The sequence below is a fragment of the Lissotriton helveticus genome, chromosome 5_1, assembly GCF_964261635.1.
Source record: "Lissotriton helveticus chromosome 5_1, aLisHel1.1, whole genome shotgun sequence".
Classification (NCBI taxonomy): Eukaryota; Metazoa; Chordata; class Amphibia; order Caudata; family Salamandridae; genus Lissotriton; species Lissotriton helveticus.
In genome coordinates, this window is record NC_136065.1 from 249,655,892 (window position 1) to 249,677,347 (window position 21,456).

The 21,456-nt window shown below is 47.2% G+C and overlaps 1 protein-coding gene across 2 annotated transcripts in view; it reads right to left on the bottom strand.

Annotated features, from left to right (window-relative positions):
* LOC144754403 (LIM domain transcription factor LMO4-B) overlaps positions 1–19,932 on the bottom strand; it is a 45,584-nt gene extending 25,652 nt beyond the window's left edge. Inside the window, exons 1-2 of one of the 2 annotated variants that reach the window (XM_078642130.1) lie at positions 19,603–19,932; positions 5,856–6,103 (exon numbers count right to left, since the gene is read on the bottom strand). In XM_078642130.1, coding sequence (XP_078498256.1) covers positions 5,856–6,094 — 239 coding nt within the window. In that variant the 5' untranslated portion in view covers positions 6,095–6,103; positions 19,603–19,932. Of the gene's footprint in view, positions 1–5,855; positions 6,104–16,550; positions 16,669–19,602 lie in introns of those variants that run through there. The other variant, XM_078642131.1, reaches the window with a different exon arrangement.
* Between the last annotated feature and the right edge of the window lie 1,524 nt (positions 19,933–21,456).

Here is a 21,456-nt window from a genome sequence, read left to right on the forward strand (position 1 = left end):
TTCAACACAAAATACATGACAAAGATTGAGCAAGTTTGGATCCTTTGTTTGCTTTGACCAATGTGAACCTTTAATAAACAATGCATTTAAAAAGCTAATCTGTACTACAAAACAGCACCAATCAACCAGACTTAAACTCAAAAACTTTAGAATCTGAATACTTTCAATAAAGTGCTACAGTGCCACATCAATGACAAATGCGCTAGAGATGCTGAGGGGTAACGTGCCACCCAAGATAGAGGATTCTGTTAAGGGCTTGGAGCAATGATCCCACTCCAGCAGAAGATGTGGTGCACTAATAGACCTCTGCAGACTGCCTACTGCACTCGACTAAACTAAAGGAAACTGATCACTTGCACCATTGCCTGTACCAGTAGTGCTGGTTTTTGAGGCGCTCATCTTCTGAATGCATCATGGAGGTGGTCCGGTTCCTGCAGTATTACTGTAGATGCAGTACAGAGGAACACACTTGGGTTGGATAGGTTTCGTTTAGGAACCTGGTTACAATAGCACCCTGAGCAATACAGAGCTCCTAAGAAATGTGGACAAAGGGGACATGGCATCTACTTTTGCTGAAAACGGAAGTACCCAGATTTCTAGAAGAACAAGAGTCTAAATTTGTATACAAATTAAAAAGGTTTCATTCCAATTACCCAACAGCAACAAGACAATCTTCAAGCAAAACCAGAGAGGGCACTGGGAAGACCGTGGATGTGATCGGGAACAAAAATGGACACGAGTGGCAAGCCTGAAAAGCAAGACACTAAAAGCACTGGCTTGCACCATATACCAGAACAGATGCATTGCCATCCTGAAGGGAGCAAAGGCACTAGAGGGTGTTGGGCATCACTCATTTAGGCCAAAATACCAATTTCAAAGACCACTAGACTTTAAAATGAACCCTACCACACTTCAATCTGCTCTCCAAGCAGTGATTAACAGGTTTTGGAACATCTGGAAATAAATGATATCCGTTGCCCCGGTAGCATAATACAAGACGATACATCCCCAACCCCCCGAATAGGGTGATAAGGGACCCCAAGTCTCCATTATCTCAAATATGACCACAGTTTGGGCTGAATGCCCCCCCCCCCCCAATAGCTGGGGATCTCCTGAAGGTTTAGGGCCGCGCCTGCACTGTAGGGGCATGTGGTACCCCCTCCCCCCTGCCTTGACCTCTCCAACAAATCCTCAGACAGAGAGCCCAACTAACCAATAAATACCATTGTCTTCAATGACAACCGGAGGACAGACAATGAAAAGACGCACTGACAGGACAACTTGTGACGAATCATCTAGAGTAGTTCCAGTTCTGGAGACCATAGGGAGCAGTACTTGCACCCAGTTCCGGGGGCCACAGGTGAGTCCTTGCAGGACACTTCTTAAGGCCAGGTTTCCTACATGACGGAAAGGCAGTAAAGAAAGGTGGCTGGCTTGTATGTAGCAAATTAAGGGATTGTATGAGGACTCATAGGACACCTACAGAACTCATCGAAAGGCAAAGCACGCGGAACACTTTCCACCTAGGTGATACTGAGCTAGCGCATCCTAAGGGCAACTGGGGACATAAAATCTAGTGATGTCCGGGGAGAAAAGGGAGGAACTATCCACGCTGCATAGACTGCTGCACAGTTAATGAAGAAAACTGCTTGCCTCGGAAGCCAGCCACAGACACTCCATGATCTGCTTGACAGGGCAAAGATGAGACCGCACTCGTGGTTGCCACACAAAGTACCACTGTTACCTTTTCAATCAGGCACTGAGCTAGCCCATCTGTTAAACAGTAATGGAATTATTTGGCTTCTGCTACAAGGTTCAGCCTCGAAGCGCTATGAATAATGCATTAGCTTTTTCGCAGAAGGAGCCTAAAAAGGCCTGTGAGGGTCTGTAGTAATTGTTTAACTTTGAGATATTGTATCAGCTATGCACTGACCCACTGGACTGTAGGCATTTGTTAAAATGTGTAACATGGTTTGCAGCAACGCATGTCCCTTCTCTCAGCAATGACAATGCAGCACCCGTCCTGCAGGTAAAATTCTGCTGAGCTCTCGAATAGGACAAATCTGGACCTGCTGACAAGGTGCAACCTGTAGCTGCTTTTCTGGCAGTGTCAGCCAAGACTCAGCATAGGACAGCAATGCCTCAGTGAGGCAGCACCGGTCTCAGGCACTAAGACAGGGCTGATATCTACATGTATAGCACCTCTGAAAAAAATGCACGGCTCGGTAAAGGATTCAAGCAAGCTGGGCTGAAGACGGCTGGAATGCCAGAAACCGGTCCTCGGAAGCTTGTTTCCGGTCCAGGGAAGGCATGGCTTGGCAGTTCGGGCTGGACTGTTCCATGAGGCACAGGGTCAGACTGATTTGCATATAGCCAGGTCTGAACTGGGGTGGCAGAGTGGGCTAAAGAACGGTGATGGATTAAACCCAGATCTTTTGACTGGGTGTGAGTGTTTGATTGATTCAGATGCTCCGTCCATTACCACCCCCTTTTGTACCGCTTTTGGCCGCCATAAGTGTGGCAGGGTATGCTCAGACGTGAATCCCTTGCTCACTTTGCCACTGGATTCAAGCAAGCCGGGCTGAAGACGGCTGGAATGCCAGAAACCGGTCCTCGGAAGCTTGTTTCCGGTCCAGGGAAGGCATGGCTTGGCAGTTCGGGCTGGACTGTTCCATGAGGCACAGGGTCAGACTGATTTGCATATAGCCAGGTCTGAACTGGGGTGGCAGAGTGGGCTAAAGAACGGTGATGGATTAAACCCAGATCTTTTGACTGGGTGTGAGTGTTTGATTCATTCAGATGCTCCGTCCATCACCACCCCCTTTTGTACTGGTAAAGGCTGCAGCACACTTAGTGGCAGGAGATGGTGGCATCATTGGAGCAGCCTTTTTCGTTCACAAGCATCTAAAAGTGGGGGTACCAGAGCCGGTGCATTGTGGGATGGGGAGCAGATGAGGGTCTACGGATTATAAACCTGCAGAGATCAGGTATGCCCTTAGTACAGACAAAATGAGTTCTATAGGGATGGGTAAAATGTTAATTATTTGGTAGTATATCTTATACAAATTAATTAATCGAATAAATCAACAGGAAGATGAAAAAACATGAAGCATCTTTTTTCACTCATCACCTATGGAGAATCTTAATGTTTGATTCTTGGAATGGATATCCATTATTTCCCCATTAAACGAATTTCATTTTTAGTAATTGAACTGTTCAGACCTACATATTTTGCCATCTTCCTAGTGCAAGTGATTTGTTCATGTAGGTTACTTGGTATAAGATGTATTATAACCAAATAACTAATGCTTTACCCATCCGACAGAACCAATTTTGTCTGTATAGCACAGGACACCCTGGTTCCGAGGAACACAGGGTCACCAATTGTTATTTAATGCTCTTTCTTCAAACTTCCATCCGACTGCAGCCCTCAGCCACCCAGCAGTGCTGGTACTCTTGCCATAATTAGCTGTAGTTTGTAGCGTATTTTGCGCCATTTTAGGACAGTTTCTCGTTTCAGTCACTTTCCCCCTGTGCTCCTCATCAGTCCATTGTGCAGTGCCCACTCCTGTGCAGTCAGCTGAGGCGAGTAAACCAAGGACTCATTGGAGTAGCTGCCAATATCCTGAAGGGATGGGAACTAAACTGTTGACAATCTGTTTAGCCTGTAAAGCCCTTACAGCAATTTTAGAAGCAGCCCCGCCTGGATGCACCAAGAGAGGCTGCAGCGCAAGGTGTTTGAAAACAAGTAAATTCCTGCACTGTGGTGATTGGGCAGCAAAAATGCGGGATTATTTAGGTCACTAGGATTCCAGAATCCCCATCACCACTCATTGCCACCCGCACCCCACCATATGTCTGAACAGGACTTCAACTACTACAACAAACCTTAATAACCAGCACGAACAATGGTTGGGTTCACACAACGATCATACAAGTTCCACATCTGAGTGGGTCAGTGCCGACAGTGGCTGGTACAGACGTGCACATGCGCACCAACAGCTCCACCGGACCAATGGAGTCCTCGCCTGCACTCGCTCACCCTGCATCTGCACAGTTTTTAATACTTTGCAAAAGCCCACAGAGGGGAATTTCCTTGGGGTCTTTAATGCCGCACAGATGCAGCAGCATCCCGATTCCCCTTTTGTACCCTTGGCCCTGGTATCCTTAAGCAAAAGGACGGCTAGAGTTGGGCGAGCCAGGAGATCCCTGGCAGGAGCAGAGCCAGGGGCCTGGCGTGGCTCTGCGAGACCAAGCAAGAGCCGAGCCAACAAGATTCAGCATGTAAATAAGACACCAAAGATGTAAAGCTAGGATTGACAAAAGGTGTCATTTCTGGAGCACTTGTGTTTCATTTTAGTATATTACAGTATTACTGCATTAGTACTTAAAGGTAATATTTTATTAAACATCAATTCCCCCCCCCCCTTTCAATGGATTAACACTGCCATGTGTGAACCAAGAAAGGCCAATCAGCATGTGCATTGGATATATGGCCCATACCGTCCATATGTGGCGCAAAAGGGTCTACTAAATCAAACAGGCGCATTTATGCAGGTCAAATGTTGAAATCAATTTCTACAGGGCGGGGTCCGATATTCCTAGCAGTAAATATGAGGCTCAAAGTAGTACAGTGATTCCATACGAACACAATTTTGATTAAATGGGGAACCTGTGCTTGAAACAGTTTCCTAGTTACAGGATGTCCAATTTTCGACTTAATGAATATTCCCTTCCGACTCCATTAACCTCCAAAAGACAATGCTTTGTTTTGAATTATTTCATGAACTAAATTAGTACTCCCGTGTTCAAAATAAAAGTAGAACATGTTAATTTGACATGATATATACATAAGTAAAGTGTCGTTCTTGAAAAGAAATGGAAGCATAAGGGAAGGCAGGAGATTTAGTGTTACTTTCACTACCTGGGCCTGACTTAAAGAACAAAGGCAGAGTGCATCAGCTCCTCAATAACACCGAGTGTATACTGACTCAAAACAAAGGAGGCTGCCCTTGTGAAAGGTCTGCGGTGAGACATGTGAACTTCATTTCAGCTCAGCTGCAGATTTAAAAAAACTTTATATTGTGTGGTCAACTGTAATAAGTCTAGTGGCTTCTCTTTTAAAAAGAATATGGAGTGAAAAGGTTAGTGACCGGGTGGCATGGCTCTTATCTCGCCACTCCCAAGGTTCCAGCTGGAGCCAGGCATTAAACAGAAGTCTGACTCGAGCAATGAATTGTTTGCCCACGTCTAGGAAAGCTTTAACAGCCCCCATTGCTTCGTCCGCTTTACCCTACGCAGCAAACAGTCTTTTGAGGAGTTAAAACAGGAATAAAAGGTCTGCCCCATACAGAAACATTTTTAGTTTGCAGTTAATTTGGACAAATGGAGCTTAGCAGCACTCGGACAAGTGGAGCATCTGACCCAAGTCAGAAAGGCCAAGCAAAGCAGGGGCAATATTCTGGAATCCGTCATTCGCCAGGACAGATCCAGAAGAATACTTGCTCTACAGCACAATCCAAAAAAGACCCGATTACACGAAGTACATGTTTACTGATTCCACAAGCCAGGTGTCATTTGGCTCATGAGTGTACACTTACTGAAATAATCCGAGGTGGGCTGACAGGAGCCACCCTTGAACCTCTGCAACCCGCTACACACCTCAAACTGTAAAGCAAACATGTTCATACAGTGGCATAACGAAATTTGAGGGGGGGGGGGCGCAGAATACATTCAGCCCCCCCCTCCCGACTTACTAGGGAGCGCTCGGGCCAGGCCACTGTTTGTCTCCCATCCACCCCTGACGTCAGAGACACATCCCGCCCTCTTCCCCCGGAAGCAGTCCGCATTCTTACCGGATGTAGTCGTTCCGACACAGGATCATGCCGCTCTTGGTGTAGCAGGAGGTGCCGATCTCGCCCAGCTGGGCCTGGCAGCAGGAGCACTTGAGGCAGCGGGTGTGCCAGTACCGCTCCATGGAGTAGAGCAGGAAGCGGTCGGCGATCTTGCCCCCGCAGCCCGCGCAGCTCTTGGGCGGGGAGCCGTCTCCTCTCACGGCTGTCGTGGTGGACTCCGAGTTCCGATTATTCACCATGATTCGTCCCTAGTGAAAGGCAAGGAGAGCACATGTCAGAGCGGTCGCAGTGTACAGCACAGCAAGCACGGACTCTCGAGAGGGCGAGCGCGCAGTTAGCAATCCTTGTACAACATTCATCAAGGGCGTTGGTCAACAGGCTTCTTAAACACAGGATGCAAAAGTGAACACTAATAAAGTCAATATGGATCATGTTAAGAGAAAATGCGAGCTAAAGGTTAGAAGGACGTTTAAAAATAAATAGTACTGATATGTAGGAGATAGGACATTAAAATGTATCCAATAAACAGCACATACTTTTGATTAATTTAAACAGCCAGGGCTCGTATAGAAGTACCCTGTCAATGCACTCTGGAATCGTGCTCGACAAATGTTTAAAAATAAAAATAAACGTCAAGTGTTCTACAACTGGAATTTGAAGCACTCGGGTATGCAAACACTGCAGGACTTTAGTTACCAAACTAATCACAGGATGGGGTGGTAAAGTGTCTCTGTGGGTACCCGAAGACAATCCTGCACATTAATGCTGGGTAGGGCGGGGTGGGCAGCTCGGGTTGGCTGGGATGCACGCGGGTTAGGAGATAAAGACAGACTCCAGGCTCTCCTGGCTGTAGGGGCTTTGTTCAGCAGACAGACGAATCTCCTGGAGAAGGGCATTTGTTTCCAAGACCATAATACAGTGTAACCCAGGGGGCTACCTGGAGGGCACATGCCGATCTACAGAAGGGCTACCAGATGGGCACAGGGCAAGCTACAGAAGAAGTGCCACCTGGAGGGCAAAGGCCAATCTACAGAGATGGAACTACTTGGTGGGCACAGACCAACCTACTCGAGAGGGGCTACTGGAGGGCACATGCCTGTCTACAGAGGCGATACCTGATGGGCACAGCCCAAGCTACAGAAGTGCTACCCGGAGGGCACAGGGCAATCCAAAGGTTGTGTGCTACCTAGAGTGTCCAGGGTAGCCTACAGACGAGGGCCTACTGGGGAGACCCAGACCAATCTACTGAGGGGCTGCCTGGAGGACAGGGACTAATCTGCTCAGGAGGCAGAGGCTAATCTGCGAACAGCGTTACCTAGAAAACAAAGGCCAGCTTAGAGGAGAGAGGGTAACGAGTACAAATTGACGCACTACTGGAGAAAGACCCCCTAAAGGGCAGTGGCCAACCTATGCAAGAAAGGGGCTACACGCAGGTGAAGCAGGAGATCTACTGGACAGCCTATACAGAAGCTGCACAGAAGTTAACGACTACTTTACAGGCCTCAGATTCCCAAATAACTGTAGTCTCAATTCAGTGGCTGTTAATGTAAAAATTATTTCAATCAAATGTTCCTCTCACTTCTCAGCTCCAAGACATCTTACAGCCTCCAGCACTGCCTGCCTAACCATCCCCCGGCTGGCACTGTGGTACGTGGTCTCCTTTCCAAAGGATGCAGAAGTACCCCGGATGGGTAATGTTTGAGTGGGTCCCATTTAAGAACAGCTGGCACTCTCCAAGTACAGCAGGGAGGGTGCACGTGTCTCCCACTGTTCTGCGCTTGTAACTTAAAGAACCAGGTGAGCTGGCAGAGGCAGACTGGCATCCATGGTTGACAAGACTTTATGAAAACTCAATCTTTTTGTAGGCCAGAAGGGCTAGGGACGAGTCAGTCACACTATGGACATGCGCCCTAGCTGTTGGTGTGATGCACCATGCTGTTAGACACCAGCGAAGCCCGTTGAGTGGGCTGGTGTGGTGTCAAAATTAGAAAACATGCATAGGTCGAGTAATGGTAGCAACACGTAGGTACAACGTGCTTTAGTACCTACCTGTGGCTCATGACTGGACTGCCAGCATGCAACATGAAAAATACGATAATACGCCAGGCACGTACTAAACGAGGAAAAGATTACTGCAACAAGGAGTGTGCTACTTTCAAGTCTCGCACGCGTGTTTGCAATTTAAGGTAGGCCTTGAGCAGTGGCTGACAGATTGGTCAGACATGGGGCTTCCAGTTATGCTCCAATGGCGCCATGTTGCTGGCTTGTCGGGAAGACGAGAGTCCAGGAAACACCGCGAAAGGTGCCCGAGTCTAACCGTGAAAATGGAACTCCGGATAGGAGCGGTTTGAGGCTCTGGTTGCACTGGAAAACCTGTTTCTACTTAAAATAACGGATACTCGTGGGGGAGGCGTTGATTAAACAAGAAAAGGAAAGACAGGTCTGCAGAGCAGCTGAGCAGATTATGTCACTTTCGACCAATCATGGCTTTGTAGCCAACACTGCATGATGGAACTTTGTTTAGTTTCGCATCATCCAATAAAGTACAAGGATAGACTGTCTGAAAGTAACCCCAAAATGGCCACCATGTACAGTATGTGTGCCTGTGGGGATTCTCGAGTGGCCGGAAGGCTGAATATTAGCACAATTAAAACAAAAACAAAAAACGAAACCTAACTAGTACAGAATCCTTATGACTAAAGAAAACGAAAATACAGTGAACACCAGATATCCTTATTTCACATTCACGTGCTCAAGAAGATTTGCATGAGGACAAGTGATCTCATCAACATAATGGGATATTTCCAGTCGCCCTGCTCCATCCCCTCTGCATGAATCCCTGGAGATTAAGATCAGAGTGGAACAGTGCCCTCTTGTGACCATATGGTAAACCAAGTTTAGCCACCACAAGTGATAGTTTACAGCGAAACTGCAGAAGGTGACAGCATGTAGAACAGGGCGAATTCCAGCGCCATGCACAAATATTAAGAAGGGCAGAAACTGACATTTAGATAAGATGGGTACAGAACAAGCGGAACATTTATTCAACTTTAATTCACACTGAATGCAGACAATGCACACACTGCTGTGTGACGAATGTTTGAGCAAAGACATTTGTTTACTTAATGCAGTTATTTATGTACGTTTCTGGTAATCGAGTGCTCTAGCACTCGCAACAGATGTAAACAAATCCAATGGTGTTCCTTTATTCGTGCAGAAAGACGAAAGGCCAGCCGTGGGGATTCGATTGGACTCCAGGCTCCTCGTAGGTTGCTGCGGCCAGTCTTCCCGACGAAGCCATTTACGGGCCTTTTCAATTTGCAAAGTCAGAGCCGAAATTTCAGTCCGGCTTTTGAATCCGGGAGAGAAACTGGTTTCTAAAGCTGGGCGCACAGATCCAGCCTTTGATGAGTGGCACAGGTAATGTTGCTTTACAAGCTCAAGGAACAAGAGGGGCTTTAAGATCTGGGCTAGCTATACAGGACGTGCTTACTACATCTGTTGGCCTGAAATAGCACCAGAGGTTAGATAGAGGTCACTACAGGATATAACCAATTTGTTTATGAATAAAGCACAAAAACTGTGCGGCATTAACTCAGCCCAGTGCCAGATACACAGGGGTCAGCTGACGTTCACACTGCACTTTCGTGCAGGCCAATCGCGGGGTGCCTTCAAGTGATAGAACACTTCATCTTCTACCTACGTGTAAAGGGGCACCAGTGTTAACCCGTGGCTGCGGTTATTCTGCACCATGTATGAACATACTTTAGAATATATTATGTGGCGATCCACATATAATGATGTATGATTAGTATACTGAGTGCTGTTAAGGAAGCCCCTGCCTTGGTTCAGAGAAGTAATGAGGGGACTCTTAATCTCCCCCAACTCCCTGTCAGGAAAAAATGTAAACCCAGGTGGATTTGGAATTGTTTGTTCAGAGATGAAATTCTCGCAGTCACTACACAGTGATGTGGTGGGAAAAGGTGTAAAATCGGACCCCAAAATTGGCACAGACTCTGCTGTGACCATGGGTACCCAAGCGATACAAAAGGAGGTGATGGACGGAGCGCTTGAGCAAATCAAACACTCACCCCCAGTCAACTGATCTGGGTTTAATCCATCACCATTCTTTAGCTCACTCCGCCACCCCAGTTCAGACATGGCCATATGCAAATCAGTCTGACCCTGTGCCTCATGGGAACCGTCCAGCTCGAACTGCCAAGCCATGTCTTCCCTGGACCGGAAACAAGCATTCTGGGACCGGTTTCTGGCATTTCAGCCGTCATCAGCCAGGCTAGCTTGAATCCAGTGGCAAAGTGAGGAAGGGATTCACGTCTGAGCAAACCCTGCCAACTTAGAGCGAACTAAGCATATGACCATGGGTAGCAGCAGTGCCTGGCATAATTTAAATGACTTTGGAAGGGGGTTCATTACAAAATGAGTCAGCACCAATAAAGTTATTTGGAGTAGCAGAACCTTATTAACGAAGCCTAGATAAGTCTTGATAAGGAACAAGGGAGATACCGGCTGATTAACAAGAAAACCGAATAAGGTGTTCTCCGTCCAAAGGACACAGGGAGTATACGCAACAAATCATGGGGCCTAGGTGAAAGGCCATTAAACCAAGATTGTGTCATATGCCCTTATATTGAGCTCACAGAAGGCAAAGGGTAAATACAGCTCCAGTAGTCGAAAGTTGAAAGGAACACGTGTAAAACGGCAACTCACTCCACCTCATGTGATGCTCAAACAATAGGTGGAAATGGACATTCAGTGGAGACCAATATCTGAAATGACACCAAAGCAAAATGACATGCAATGAAGTCAATGTCCTTTGCATTGGATGATGCTCAACAAATGGCAAATCAGTCTCCAGCAAGGTCTGTGTCAGCCAGTGGATGTAGACGGCGTGCTATGGTTTGCCAACAACCCATTGGTCATCAGGTCAAGTTGGCAACATCCTACACTCTTCTAACCTACCTACTAAGCCATGTATTTCTCCAGAAACTGATCAAGCTGTATAGCACCATGTCACAAACTCAGGGCCTCTTAAATTTTCCGTAAATATATATATGTTTTAACTAATCTCATGCAAGTGAAAGGGGACTAAGAAAAAGGTGCTCTCGCCTTGTTTTTTTAACTGTACAGAACAGGTACACCATCCTCTACTTTGTCACGACTCACTACAGATCTGCTCATCAGCCCTCTGAGGCACCCCCAATTGCAGGAGTGGTTCTGGCATTGTGTCACCAAAGCCATGCTGCTTGTACAGACACTACCAGTTTGGGGTCTCCAAGGAGACGGCCAGGTCAACAATCCTGGCCTGCTATGGTCAGTGTTGTGGAGGTGTGCAGTAAATTCCCTCAAAACATCAAGTTTCAGCTCAGTCTTGCCCTCACCAGGGCATTGGAGAGGATACTTCAAACGTTGCTGATATTTAGAAATGGCAACGTGTATGCACTGCTTATGCACAATTGCACAAGCCGCGCCGAACAGAAGTCACAAAGCAGATCTGTCAACCCATAGCTCCCTTCTCTCACTGGCAGAGGTCTCAAGGCACAATCTGCTACACTCAGGGCCCAAGTATCCTCCTTGCCAGGCTACACTTACTAACTGCATCAAATGACCCTGGCCTCTAGCAAAGGGCAGCGGTACCCGCTTCACAAGCACCTCGGGCTGTCAACTTTAGAGTGCATCACACTCCAGTAAGATCGCTTCAAACAGATGGCTGGCAGATCTGATTAACATAGGGGATGGGATGCCCCATCTCATATACGAGTTAACTATATATGCGAGGTGTAGGAGAGAATTTGCAATGGACACCGTTGTTTCAGATGCTTTTTTTATTGATAGACTGCACAGAAACAAAATAAAAGTTAGTACACTGGGGAAGACTTCAAGATCATTTTAAGCTCACGTTTCTTTCTGTGGGAATGAACAGCGTCGATGGAGTTCTTAATTAGAAGTAAAAGAAAGCTGCAAGGTTTCCGTGTAGAACAGATTGCTGTCGCTTTTAGCGACAGGTCCTTGTAGGTGTCCAATAACAAATATATTATGACTGGGCTACATCACGCTGGGCTTTACCATTGAAATCACAATGTACCTTTAAGGCATTTCCCAAATCAATCTGTACACAATTTCCTAAATCGAAAAGACGACGTGCTGCGAAGACTACACGGCTCTTAGTAGCGGGTGCATTAACTCGTGGACCCATACTCTTTTCAAAAAACCTGTCAAAAACAGGTTTATTAAGTATTGATATCAAAAAATGTAACTCCCAATTACAAATGCGCGACCAGCGATACAGTGCACTACACAAAATGAGGTTAACTAACCTAACACTATATTTACATATATATTCACTCCGGAGTGAGATGGCAGAGCTCAGGGTGCATAATCTTAACCATTCGAACGTTCTCTAAACATGTGTTTTGGCGTTTTGTGATAGAAGGTAAACCGCATCCGTTTGCCTGGGAGCCTATAGGGCCAATGCTACCTCGGAGACAGCATGGCAGGTGTTTATGTGCCTGTAAGTAGCACAAAGCAGCCTCCTGAGGGAGTCAGGGCGCTACAAAGAAATAGGCTAACACTTGAAGGATACAGGAAACGTGAAACTGAATATGGCACGCATCAGAAGCAGACAAGATAGCCTACACAACATAAGACATATTTAGAGGGCCCGAAGTTCAAGTATAGTTCACAAACGTTTCAGCTAGGTATGCAATAGTGTTAGCTATTCATATAGCGGCCAGAAGCCCAACTGTTTGGGATGTATGCTGATCTTGCAGAAACGTTCTACCATCTGTGATGCTTTGGCATGTGAGCCCCAGACAAGAACGTCTGTGGGAACTTCGGCTGATCCGTTTCCGCGCTGTGTACGACCCCTACTCAGAGGGACCCAAAGAGAGCAGTATTAATGTTTACAAATTGTTCAACAGAGTCTAGTGTTTAAATGTCTTGTGGAGCATTGGCTATCTATCTATCTGAGTCGGTACGTGTTGGGATACTTCCAAGATAGTTGGTAGGCAGTAAGCAGGGTCAGCCCTAGGGGCAGGTAGACATGGCCAGGCAGCTGCGCAGGTCACTGCAGGAGCGTCATTCACACGGCAGGCTACAACCTCTCGATCAGGAGGGCCACGGATGCACGTCTGGAAGTAGAGCGCGAGCGTCCGTCTACCAGGATACCCGGAAATGGCGGTGCAGCGCCCCCTCGCGGCGCAGCACAGAAACTCGGAAACATCCTCATCGCTTTTCACACTGCCGCCCAGATTCCCACTTCCTCTTAGCCTCGCCACAAAAGAGAAGCACTCAAAAGTTCCTCAATCGGAAAAGCTAAAAATATCGCACGCTGTCTGCGACCAAAGCACATGTCCCGATGAATGCAGGACAAGTGATAGTAGGCACCTGCCGGTGTGGGGTGGGCAGGAGGAGGGCTGCACACGAGCGGTTATAGTATATGAGGGTCCTGATTAACAGTTATCCTCTGCCACATACACGTTCTGGCGCGGTCCCGGAAAAACATCCGTCCATAAAGGCTCCCACGTGTTTCACATTAGGGCCACCTGGGGCCCTGGCCGCAGACATTAAGGCACCTGTTACGGTTACATGATTATATTTTCAGGATGGCACACTGTGCTAGGACTAGGCTAATCATTACATTTTTGCTGCAAGAAATATAGAATTAAAGATGGGCGACAGTGAATTACTGAAAGGTTCTGAGTGATGTGAAAGACTAGAGAAGCTTTGAGCTGTCCATGTCACTCAGATCCCAGAGGTGAAAAACATTCCCGTAATGCACTTTTTACCCTTCTATAATGTTCTGTGCAGCCCCCAAAATGGCCTGCCCCTGCCTTCAACTACTGCGCAAGGGCAGAGGATAATGGGTGAGCTATGTGTGACGCAAATGTGTGAAAATCTTAGATGCGATCCTTCACCAAAACTCACTACCTTCCTTGTCTCCCCCCCTCCAGGCAGCTGTGCTTTCTGCTGTCAGTCATAGCAGACAAGCAGAGCTGCCTGACAGGCTCTCAGAGCCCCATCACCGCCCTGGAAGGCCTTTATGACATCACTCAATAGTTCATAACCAGCTTTATCATCAACTGTTGTGATGTCATAGCAAGGAGTTATGACTTTCAGAAACTAAAAAACAATAGAGGCTCTCTATGAGAGCCATAACAGTACTAGTGTGCGCAGACCAGCCACATTACAAGTGAAGAGGATGTGTATAATTCTTTCCCCGCTCAGCAAGCACTGTAAAGGCAGTGACCTTTCAAATATCAACCCACAAACTCATTAAAGATAAACAGGCCAACAAAATCTGAACATGGTCAAGAAAGGCTGACTGGCCTGGGGCACAGTATTACTTGTGCCCTTTGTAAGAAGCCCAGGCATAGTAGCATCTAGGATTGCCTTTTAAAGAAGTCATCCGGTGAATGACGTCACATTAGGTCTCAAAACCTCAGCTGACATCAAAAATGAACATTCTAGAATGTCTGCTGATGATTGCTACAGATGTAAGATACGACTGAGAACTTTCTCTACACTGGTTGCCCCCTTAAAAGAAAGCCAACACTGGACGTAATGGGCCATGAGGAACATTGTTCAGGATAGAGACCCCCGGTGCTTCTTCAACATAAGGATGTTGACACAGAAAGCCTCAAATTGGTGCAATAACTGCTAGTGTCTACAGAGGCCTCCCCCAGCACCATGGCATGGAGATCGCTCTCGTATTGATCTTTAAGTGCAGAGAACTTTCTGGAATGAATTTCAACCAGAAGTTAAGGATGGAGCAACAATGTGAAGTATGCAAAGTAATGCAGTGCACGACAACAGAGCACCGAGTTTTGGGGTGTTTAGTGGCCCCAATCTGTGCACTACATGGTTTTTCCAATTACAGGGCAATGAAGGGACCACGGTGGGTGGTGGGGGCGGGGTGGGGTTGAGTGCGTTGACGTTCTCTGGAAACCAAGTGTAATGAGGTTTTTTTTTCTGGTCCTTGAGCAGAGGACTCCGTAATTGCTTACATTATGTTTGATAATGGGCTGGACAGAGGGGGCAGGGAATCTCATTAAAGAGGAAACAGAGAACCAGAAGGAAGGTGGTTGCAACAAAGCAGCACGCACTAGTGGGTTCCATTGCACGAAGTTGGCGCCGCTCATTGTAAAAACTAACCGACGCTTCACTGGAACGCTCGCCTGATGGCAGCATCCACTGGAATCCCGGCAAAATCATGGCACCTCACGGTACACCTGGAACAGACATTGCACCCGACGGCGATCGTGATGTTCACGGTAACCAAGGGAAAAATATTGCACTTGCACAATGATAGTACGATTCGCTGAAACCCTTGCAGGACGAACGCTTCACTGTAGCCCTTGCACCGCTCACTGTGAGCCAGACATGACGACTGGACCATGCACTGGTGCGTGACGCAGCTACTGGAAGTCTCACTAACACTGGCGATTGTGGCCTTCATCACAGCCCCGGGACATAGATTGCACCATTCACTAAACCTGGAGCAAATCATGCACCTGGCACAGCGGCTTCGGTATTTTCTATAAATAAACCTATCACGGCGATCACATTCCCTGCGATCCCGACGCAGCCACTGCACCACTCGCTGCAAGCCGGACACAATGACTGCACCGTTCACCAACTCGAACACATCATGGCACTCCGCTGTACCCCAGCACGGCGATCGCATCGTTCACTCATCTTGGAACAAATAGTGCACCACTCACTAAAACCCTGCACCACACTGCAACGTCCAACCCTGGCACAACGGTGGCAACGTTCATTCTAACCATTTAATCCTGACACCCCAAATGCATTGCTGAATATTACCCAGGCGATTATTGTAGCCATGGCATAGGGGCACCTTTTTGTAACCCTGGCACAACAAACCAAGCACTGTGTGACTGGCGCCAAAACGGCACGTTGGTAACAATGCACGAGTACACCTCATTATTCCCACCACAACGTGTGTACCTTAGTGTAACGAGGTCACACAAGTAAATCACGTAGTGAAAACCTGCCCACTATTGCACATGAGAACCATCTTGTGACTCACGTACAATGGCATGCTGGTGGCCAGCTCGCATGCCTCACCTTGCGACCACTGCTATCCCTCGCACTAGAATAGTCCCTTATTGCAGCTCGTGCACGAATGTGAGTGTATAAGAGTTTTCGGCCCACATGCAAAGCAAGGTCAACTTATAAACACTTCAAATGCAAAGTCGTGCACGAAAACAAGACATCGGCGCCACGATTATAATTCCACCTCTCACTATAATACAACAGGCCAGCAACATCTCACTAAACTCCACGGTCCTCCGTGGATTTCAGAAAGTTCAAAGACCGAAAGGAACAAAGGCCACTTAAACCGCGTCCCACTACTAATTATTTTTACTGCAAAACAGTTCCGCTACCTTCATTACCCATTGTAAGAATGTCGCCGCCTATCGTTTGAAATGCTACTGTATTCCCTTTGAAGCCAGTGAATTCACTTGTACTCCTGTGGAGTTAGGGGCCCAGCTGTAATCTGCTCTGACCAAAGAACAAAAACAAAACACAATGGAAGAGACCACTCTACAGTCTTTAAACCCCCTGCTGGTGAACCCACTTTCCTGGCTGTACGACCCCTGATGGTCTAGCCCCGCCCCTCCTCGAACATCCTTCCTGCATCGCTCTACTTACCTTCCTCGGTCAGTTTCTTAAATTTTATTAGCCCCTAACTCGGGTCACTCCTCAGTGCTGGAAAAATAATCTTGTTTGCGTATTTTCGAAAAGGCTGTAAATGTTCACTGTAAAGCAGCGCCACGAGGACCCGTTCACCAGGACTGGGAGGAGTCCACACAGCCCTGCAGATGCCAGAGCACGGGTTACGTGCAGGAGCTCTCAAAGCAAGGATTGTTTACATACGGGGCAAGTTGACGGCCACGTGCCTTCGGAAGCGGGGCTGCGCACGGGGGGGCGTGTCAGGCGCGCGGCTCAGGGAAGAGTTCCGACCGGAAGTCACGCCTCTTGCGTCCTTTACATATTTTGATTGACACGGTGTCCATCATTCATGCTTTGAAGGGGCACTTTCTAACTGCGCGAGTGTCACAACTAGCTGATGACCTGAGCACACCATCCCAAACTTCACAAAATCAACATCGTACCGAATTGCATCACCTCACTTTTCCACACAGCAATGTGCCAGGCTCGATAAAGAGCGCGCGCCCAACGTTGGTCCACGAGGGATCAAATACATTACAGATTATAAAGGCATACATTACAGATTATAAAGGCAGCCACATGAGGAATGTGCTTACAATGCACCTCACTTAGTGGTTTACATAGTGTTTAGCCTAAAAAAAGTGGCGTGGACCTGAGCAAACTATTTGGAGTTTCTGTAAACATGTGGCCTACAGGGCGCCGGAGGGTAAGTGAATAGTCTATTGAAAGCCATGGGCTACACGGAGCAGTAACATCGCTTCCGGGCTCAAGCAGGGGCTGAGGACCTGTGCCCAAATGGCCTTCAGTCACAAATATACCATATTTTGCACAGGACTCGAGCTGTATAAGACGTCTGTGCGCGGATACTGCGCGCGCAGCTCTCATCAGAAAACAGATCCTGGGGACCAGTGACAAACTTGGCTTCAGGGATGAGCAAGAACTCTGCTAACACTACACTCTGGAGTATACGTGTACGTTTCTGTGTAGACTTAACATCTAAACTTAAATGATATATTTTAAAAAGGACAATTGCACGGTATTGCTGGTCGGCTATGGGCAACGCCATTCGGGCGGCCCATGGGCATCACCAATCAACTGGCCCGGTAGACTGGACAGGAGGACAAAATGAATAAAATAGCTTAACATGTCCGCAAACAAAACACGTCAGATCTATTTACAAACACAGAGCAACTAAGTTCAGGACTTAGACAACACCTCGCGAAGGAGCGCCACGATATATGGTAGAAGTAATACAAAACATTGAGGAAAAAAATGTGAGGCCATATAGGCAGAGACAACAAGTAAACTTATGATCGATAGAGAGTCTACAGTTAAGATAAAACTGAAAAATACAACAAACTATAAAGGAAGTGAACTGATTGAGACTAGCTTACACGGGCATGACAGCATCCACGAAGCAACGGGGAGGTATAACTACGGCAGGCAGCGGGGGACAAGTGGCGATCAAGTACACTAAGCGGAGGGTGGAGGGGTCCTGCGGCAGGACCCGAGGTCAAGAGCAGTGACCATGACTTATCAGAGTGTAACATGCAACGGCGTAAGAGTGAGACAGAAGTGAATAACATCGCTTGAGACAATTCAGTTTAGCGCACCCTAGCGAGACAAGCTCACAAGAGAACGGACACGACTAGAAACATTACATGAGGGTACCGAGAAGACCAATGCGCCGTAGAACACCAACATATGATATTACGGACGTTTTTAAGAATACAAGTTTACAGAAACACCCCATGCTTTTATTCCAATCCTTGCCACAGCCGAGGATGCAGGTGCGACCACTGAACCCTTTACTACCTCATGTATTTTTGGTTGCTCACAATTGTCACTATTACCTTATGTAAGTAACCTATGTTTTTGCAATCTGTTCTTTTGTAATGTTTCTCATTATGTTTAATTTCTGTTCCTAATTGTGAAGCGCTCTGACGCCTTCGGGTAAAGTCCGCGCTATATAAAAATGCATAAATAAATAAATAAATAAACCCAAGACGGCGGCAAGTAGAAGCGAAGCATCGATGTGTGGCATCACATTAAGCGGACAAGACGATGGCACACTCCAATAAATCGTCTTCGCGCCAAGACTCCTGTTGGTTCACTGGACAGGGCACTTCAGGCGACCCCGAGGATCGCAGCGGAGACAGGGAGCCTTGAAACCCGCCATGGTGTCCTGTCGTAACACTGAGGAGTGACACTACGCACAGTGCGTCATCTAAGCGGATCTAAATTGGGTGTGTGCTGGAGTGTACACATACAGCGCAGACAAGACTTCGGACCAACTGCCCTAGCAGGGTGCTGCGTGGGGCACCAGAGTGCACGTCTAGAGAGAGTGTTGGGGAGAGTACAGTGGTAAAGGGTCCTCACCAAACGGGGGATCTAGGCTGTAAGTCCCCAAACACTGCCCAGCCCCAGAACATTCGCGCTGCACACCCGGAAAAAGCTCCAACGGTGCCCGACAGCCCCGTACGTTAGGGCGCTGTCATTGGCCAAGCGTGCAGGTCACAGTAAAGTGCACCAGATCCTAAGTTTCAATAGGATGGCTCCACGTCAGACACAGGCAGGGGGTAACGCTGGCCCACGCGAAGGAGGGGATAACTCCATCGCCCCAACCCTTCCAGAGGGTCCCCATTAAGCTCATGATGAATTAATATTTGTCAGAAATGTGAGACTCCAGGGGCCCCATGTCATGTAGGGGGGAGGAGGTCATTGAGGTACGCCACTGCAGTAAAGGCAGCTGGGGTGGAGTTAATCTCCCAGGAAGAGAGAGGGCGTGATAATGTTTTTATGTATAAATAGGACCAACCTACGTGGAGGACACGAGATAAGAGCTAGGGCAGCGAAAGCTTTTACACGTACAAGGAGGGTATGAACTTCCAGGGGCAATTGACAAGGCCATCAACTTCCAGGGGCAATTGACAAGGGCATCGTTTATTTTTTTCTAAAAAGGTACCCCAGTGTGCGGTTTACCCCCCAGTTCCCGCCCAGCTTCCCAGGCATGCTGCTAATCGGACCGTACCTGGTTGTGCGACGCACCCTCGGTCTGTCAGGCGCCCTCACGCTCTGCTGGAAGCTCCGACGTCAACAAGTCCAGATGCCGCGCGACTGCTTCAGCCCCGGATCTCCGAGGCAGTGCTAAATGCCTCTAAACTCGAGTTAAAAAGGACACGATCCCGTCCCTACCCTATACCCTACACTCGGGCCGGATGCAGTCCGTACAGTGACCCGGCAGCTGTCAGAGCCTCGTACCCCTGCGCTACGCCCAGAGCTGCTCCTCCTGCCGCCGATTGCCCCAGTCCGACGCTCCAAAGGCGCTTTTAAGAACTTCTCCTTCCCGACGTTCGAATTCGAAAGTGTTGGTGCTGCTACCCATATTTATAGCCATCGCTCTGACGTCACACTGGAAGCCGCCGCCCCTCGTCCAATGAGCTGCAGACGAGGGGCGGATCTAGTGTCAAGAAGATAGATGACTATTTAAAGAGATAATGTCTCTTTTCTGCCCTCATCAGGTCTGTCAGAAGAAAGGCCCCCTCTCTCTCTCTTGCTTTCTCTCTCGCTCTCTTTTTTTTTTCAACAAAGCTCTTCCTCGGGCACAAGAGCGTGCTTTGTAATGTATATCCTATTAATTTCCCCGTGCCTCTACATGCAAATGGCAGCCACTCTCACTGAATCAGTAATTGAACGAATTAATTGAGGCAGTTTCGGTCTAAGCCTGGTTGCCTAGAATAAATAACCCACACATAAGCACACACACACAGACAGGGAGCTCACCAAAGAGGCTTTTAATTGAATGGAAATTTAGGGATTAAAAACTGAGATTTGCATTTGGTTTCACATTGCTGTACAAGTGTCTGGAAGGGGCCCAGAGAACTGGAAAACTGCCAATGAAGTCTGGGATACACAGTTCCTCTTAGATGGAGTTGACCCTACGATATACATGTACCCTGCTTTAAGAGACAGCGGTCCGACCGTCTGAGGTACAGAGGGACTCACAAAGAGATACAAAGCAAGTGTGACTGGGCTTCGTTAGAATACGGGTATCCAACGAAGCGAAAATAGAGAATATTAATTTTTGTGTACTTCACAGAGCTTTGAAAAATTAAAGGCACAAATTGTTTTTAACTTTGATATCAACCGTTGCTTCGATTTTTAATGCAAATTGTATTGCGGACATCCGCTAATTGTACTTTTTCTAATTGTAAGGATTTTTATTAATTCAACAATAAATATTCTATATATCTATATATAAAGGCACAAATCCTACCACTTGTTGTTTCTTGTAAGCTTAATGATCTACATTAGGGACAACTGACTAGTCCACATGTAAGATGTCTGCTATGGCTGATGAGTCACTCCTGAAAGATCCAACAGAGATTAAACAAATAGAGTCTTTAAAGGCACGCATCTTGCCTTGAAAACGGGAATATATTATGTTTACACCACTCAATCTTTATTTTCTGGCGTTCAGGAGCTATTTAGAGCTGTTCTAAATAGATTGGTGTGCTTAACGTTGTCAGAAATGATAGAGCATCAGTTTGAGTTACTTTCAAATGTGTCTTTCGAATTGTGTTGCAAGAGCATTAGCCAGTGCATCCTCTGTAGCCGCTAGAAGGAACTTGCAGTGGAAAGAATAGCACACAGCCTCACCACAGAAGGCTACAGCATTTAGAATGCAATTCTTGGGTTCTAGTTGTTTGGACTAAAACTAGAAAAATGCACCTCTTTGAAGAAAACAAACATTCTTTCTATTTTTATAAACAAACTTTATTGCCATTTTCACCGCATTAGAGTCACAGATGAGGACCGGCAACAGGAGATAAAACAATCATGGTCATAACCCCGTGAAACAGAATTAAGCAAGTACACATCCTCA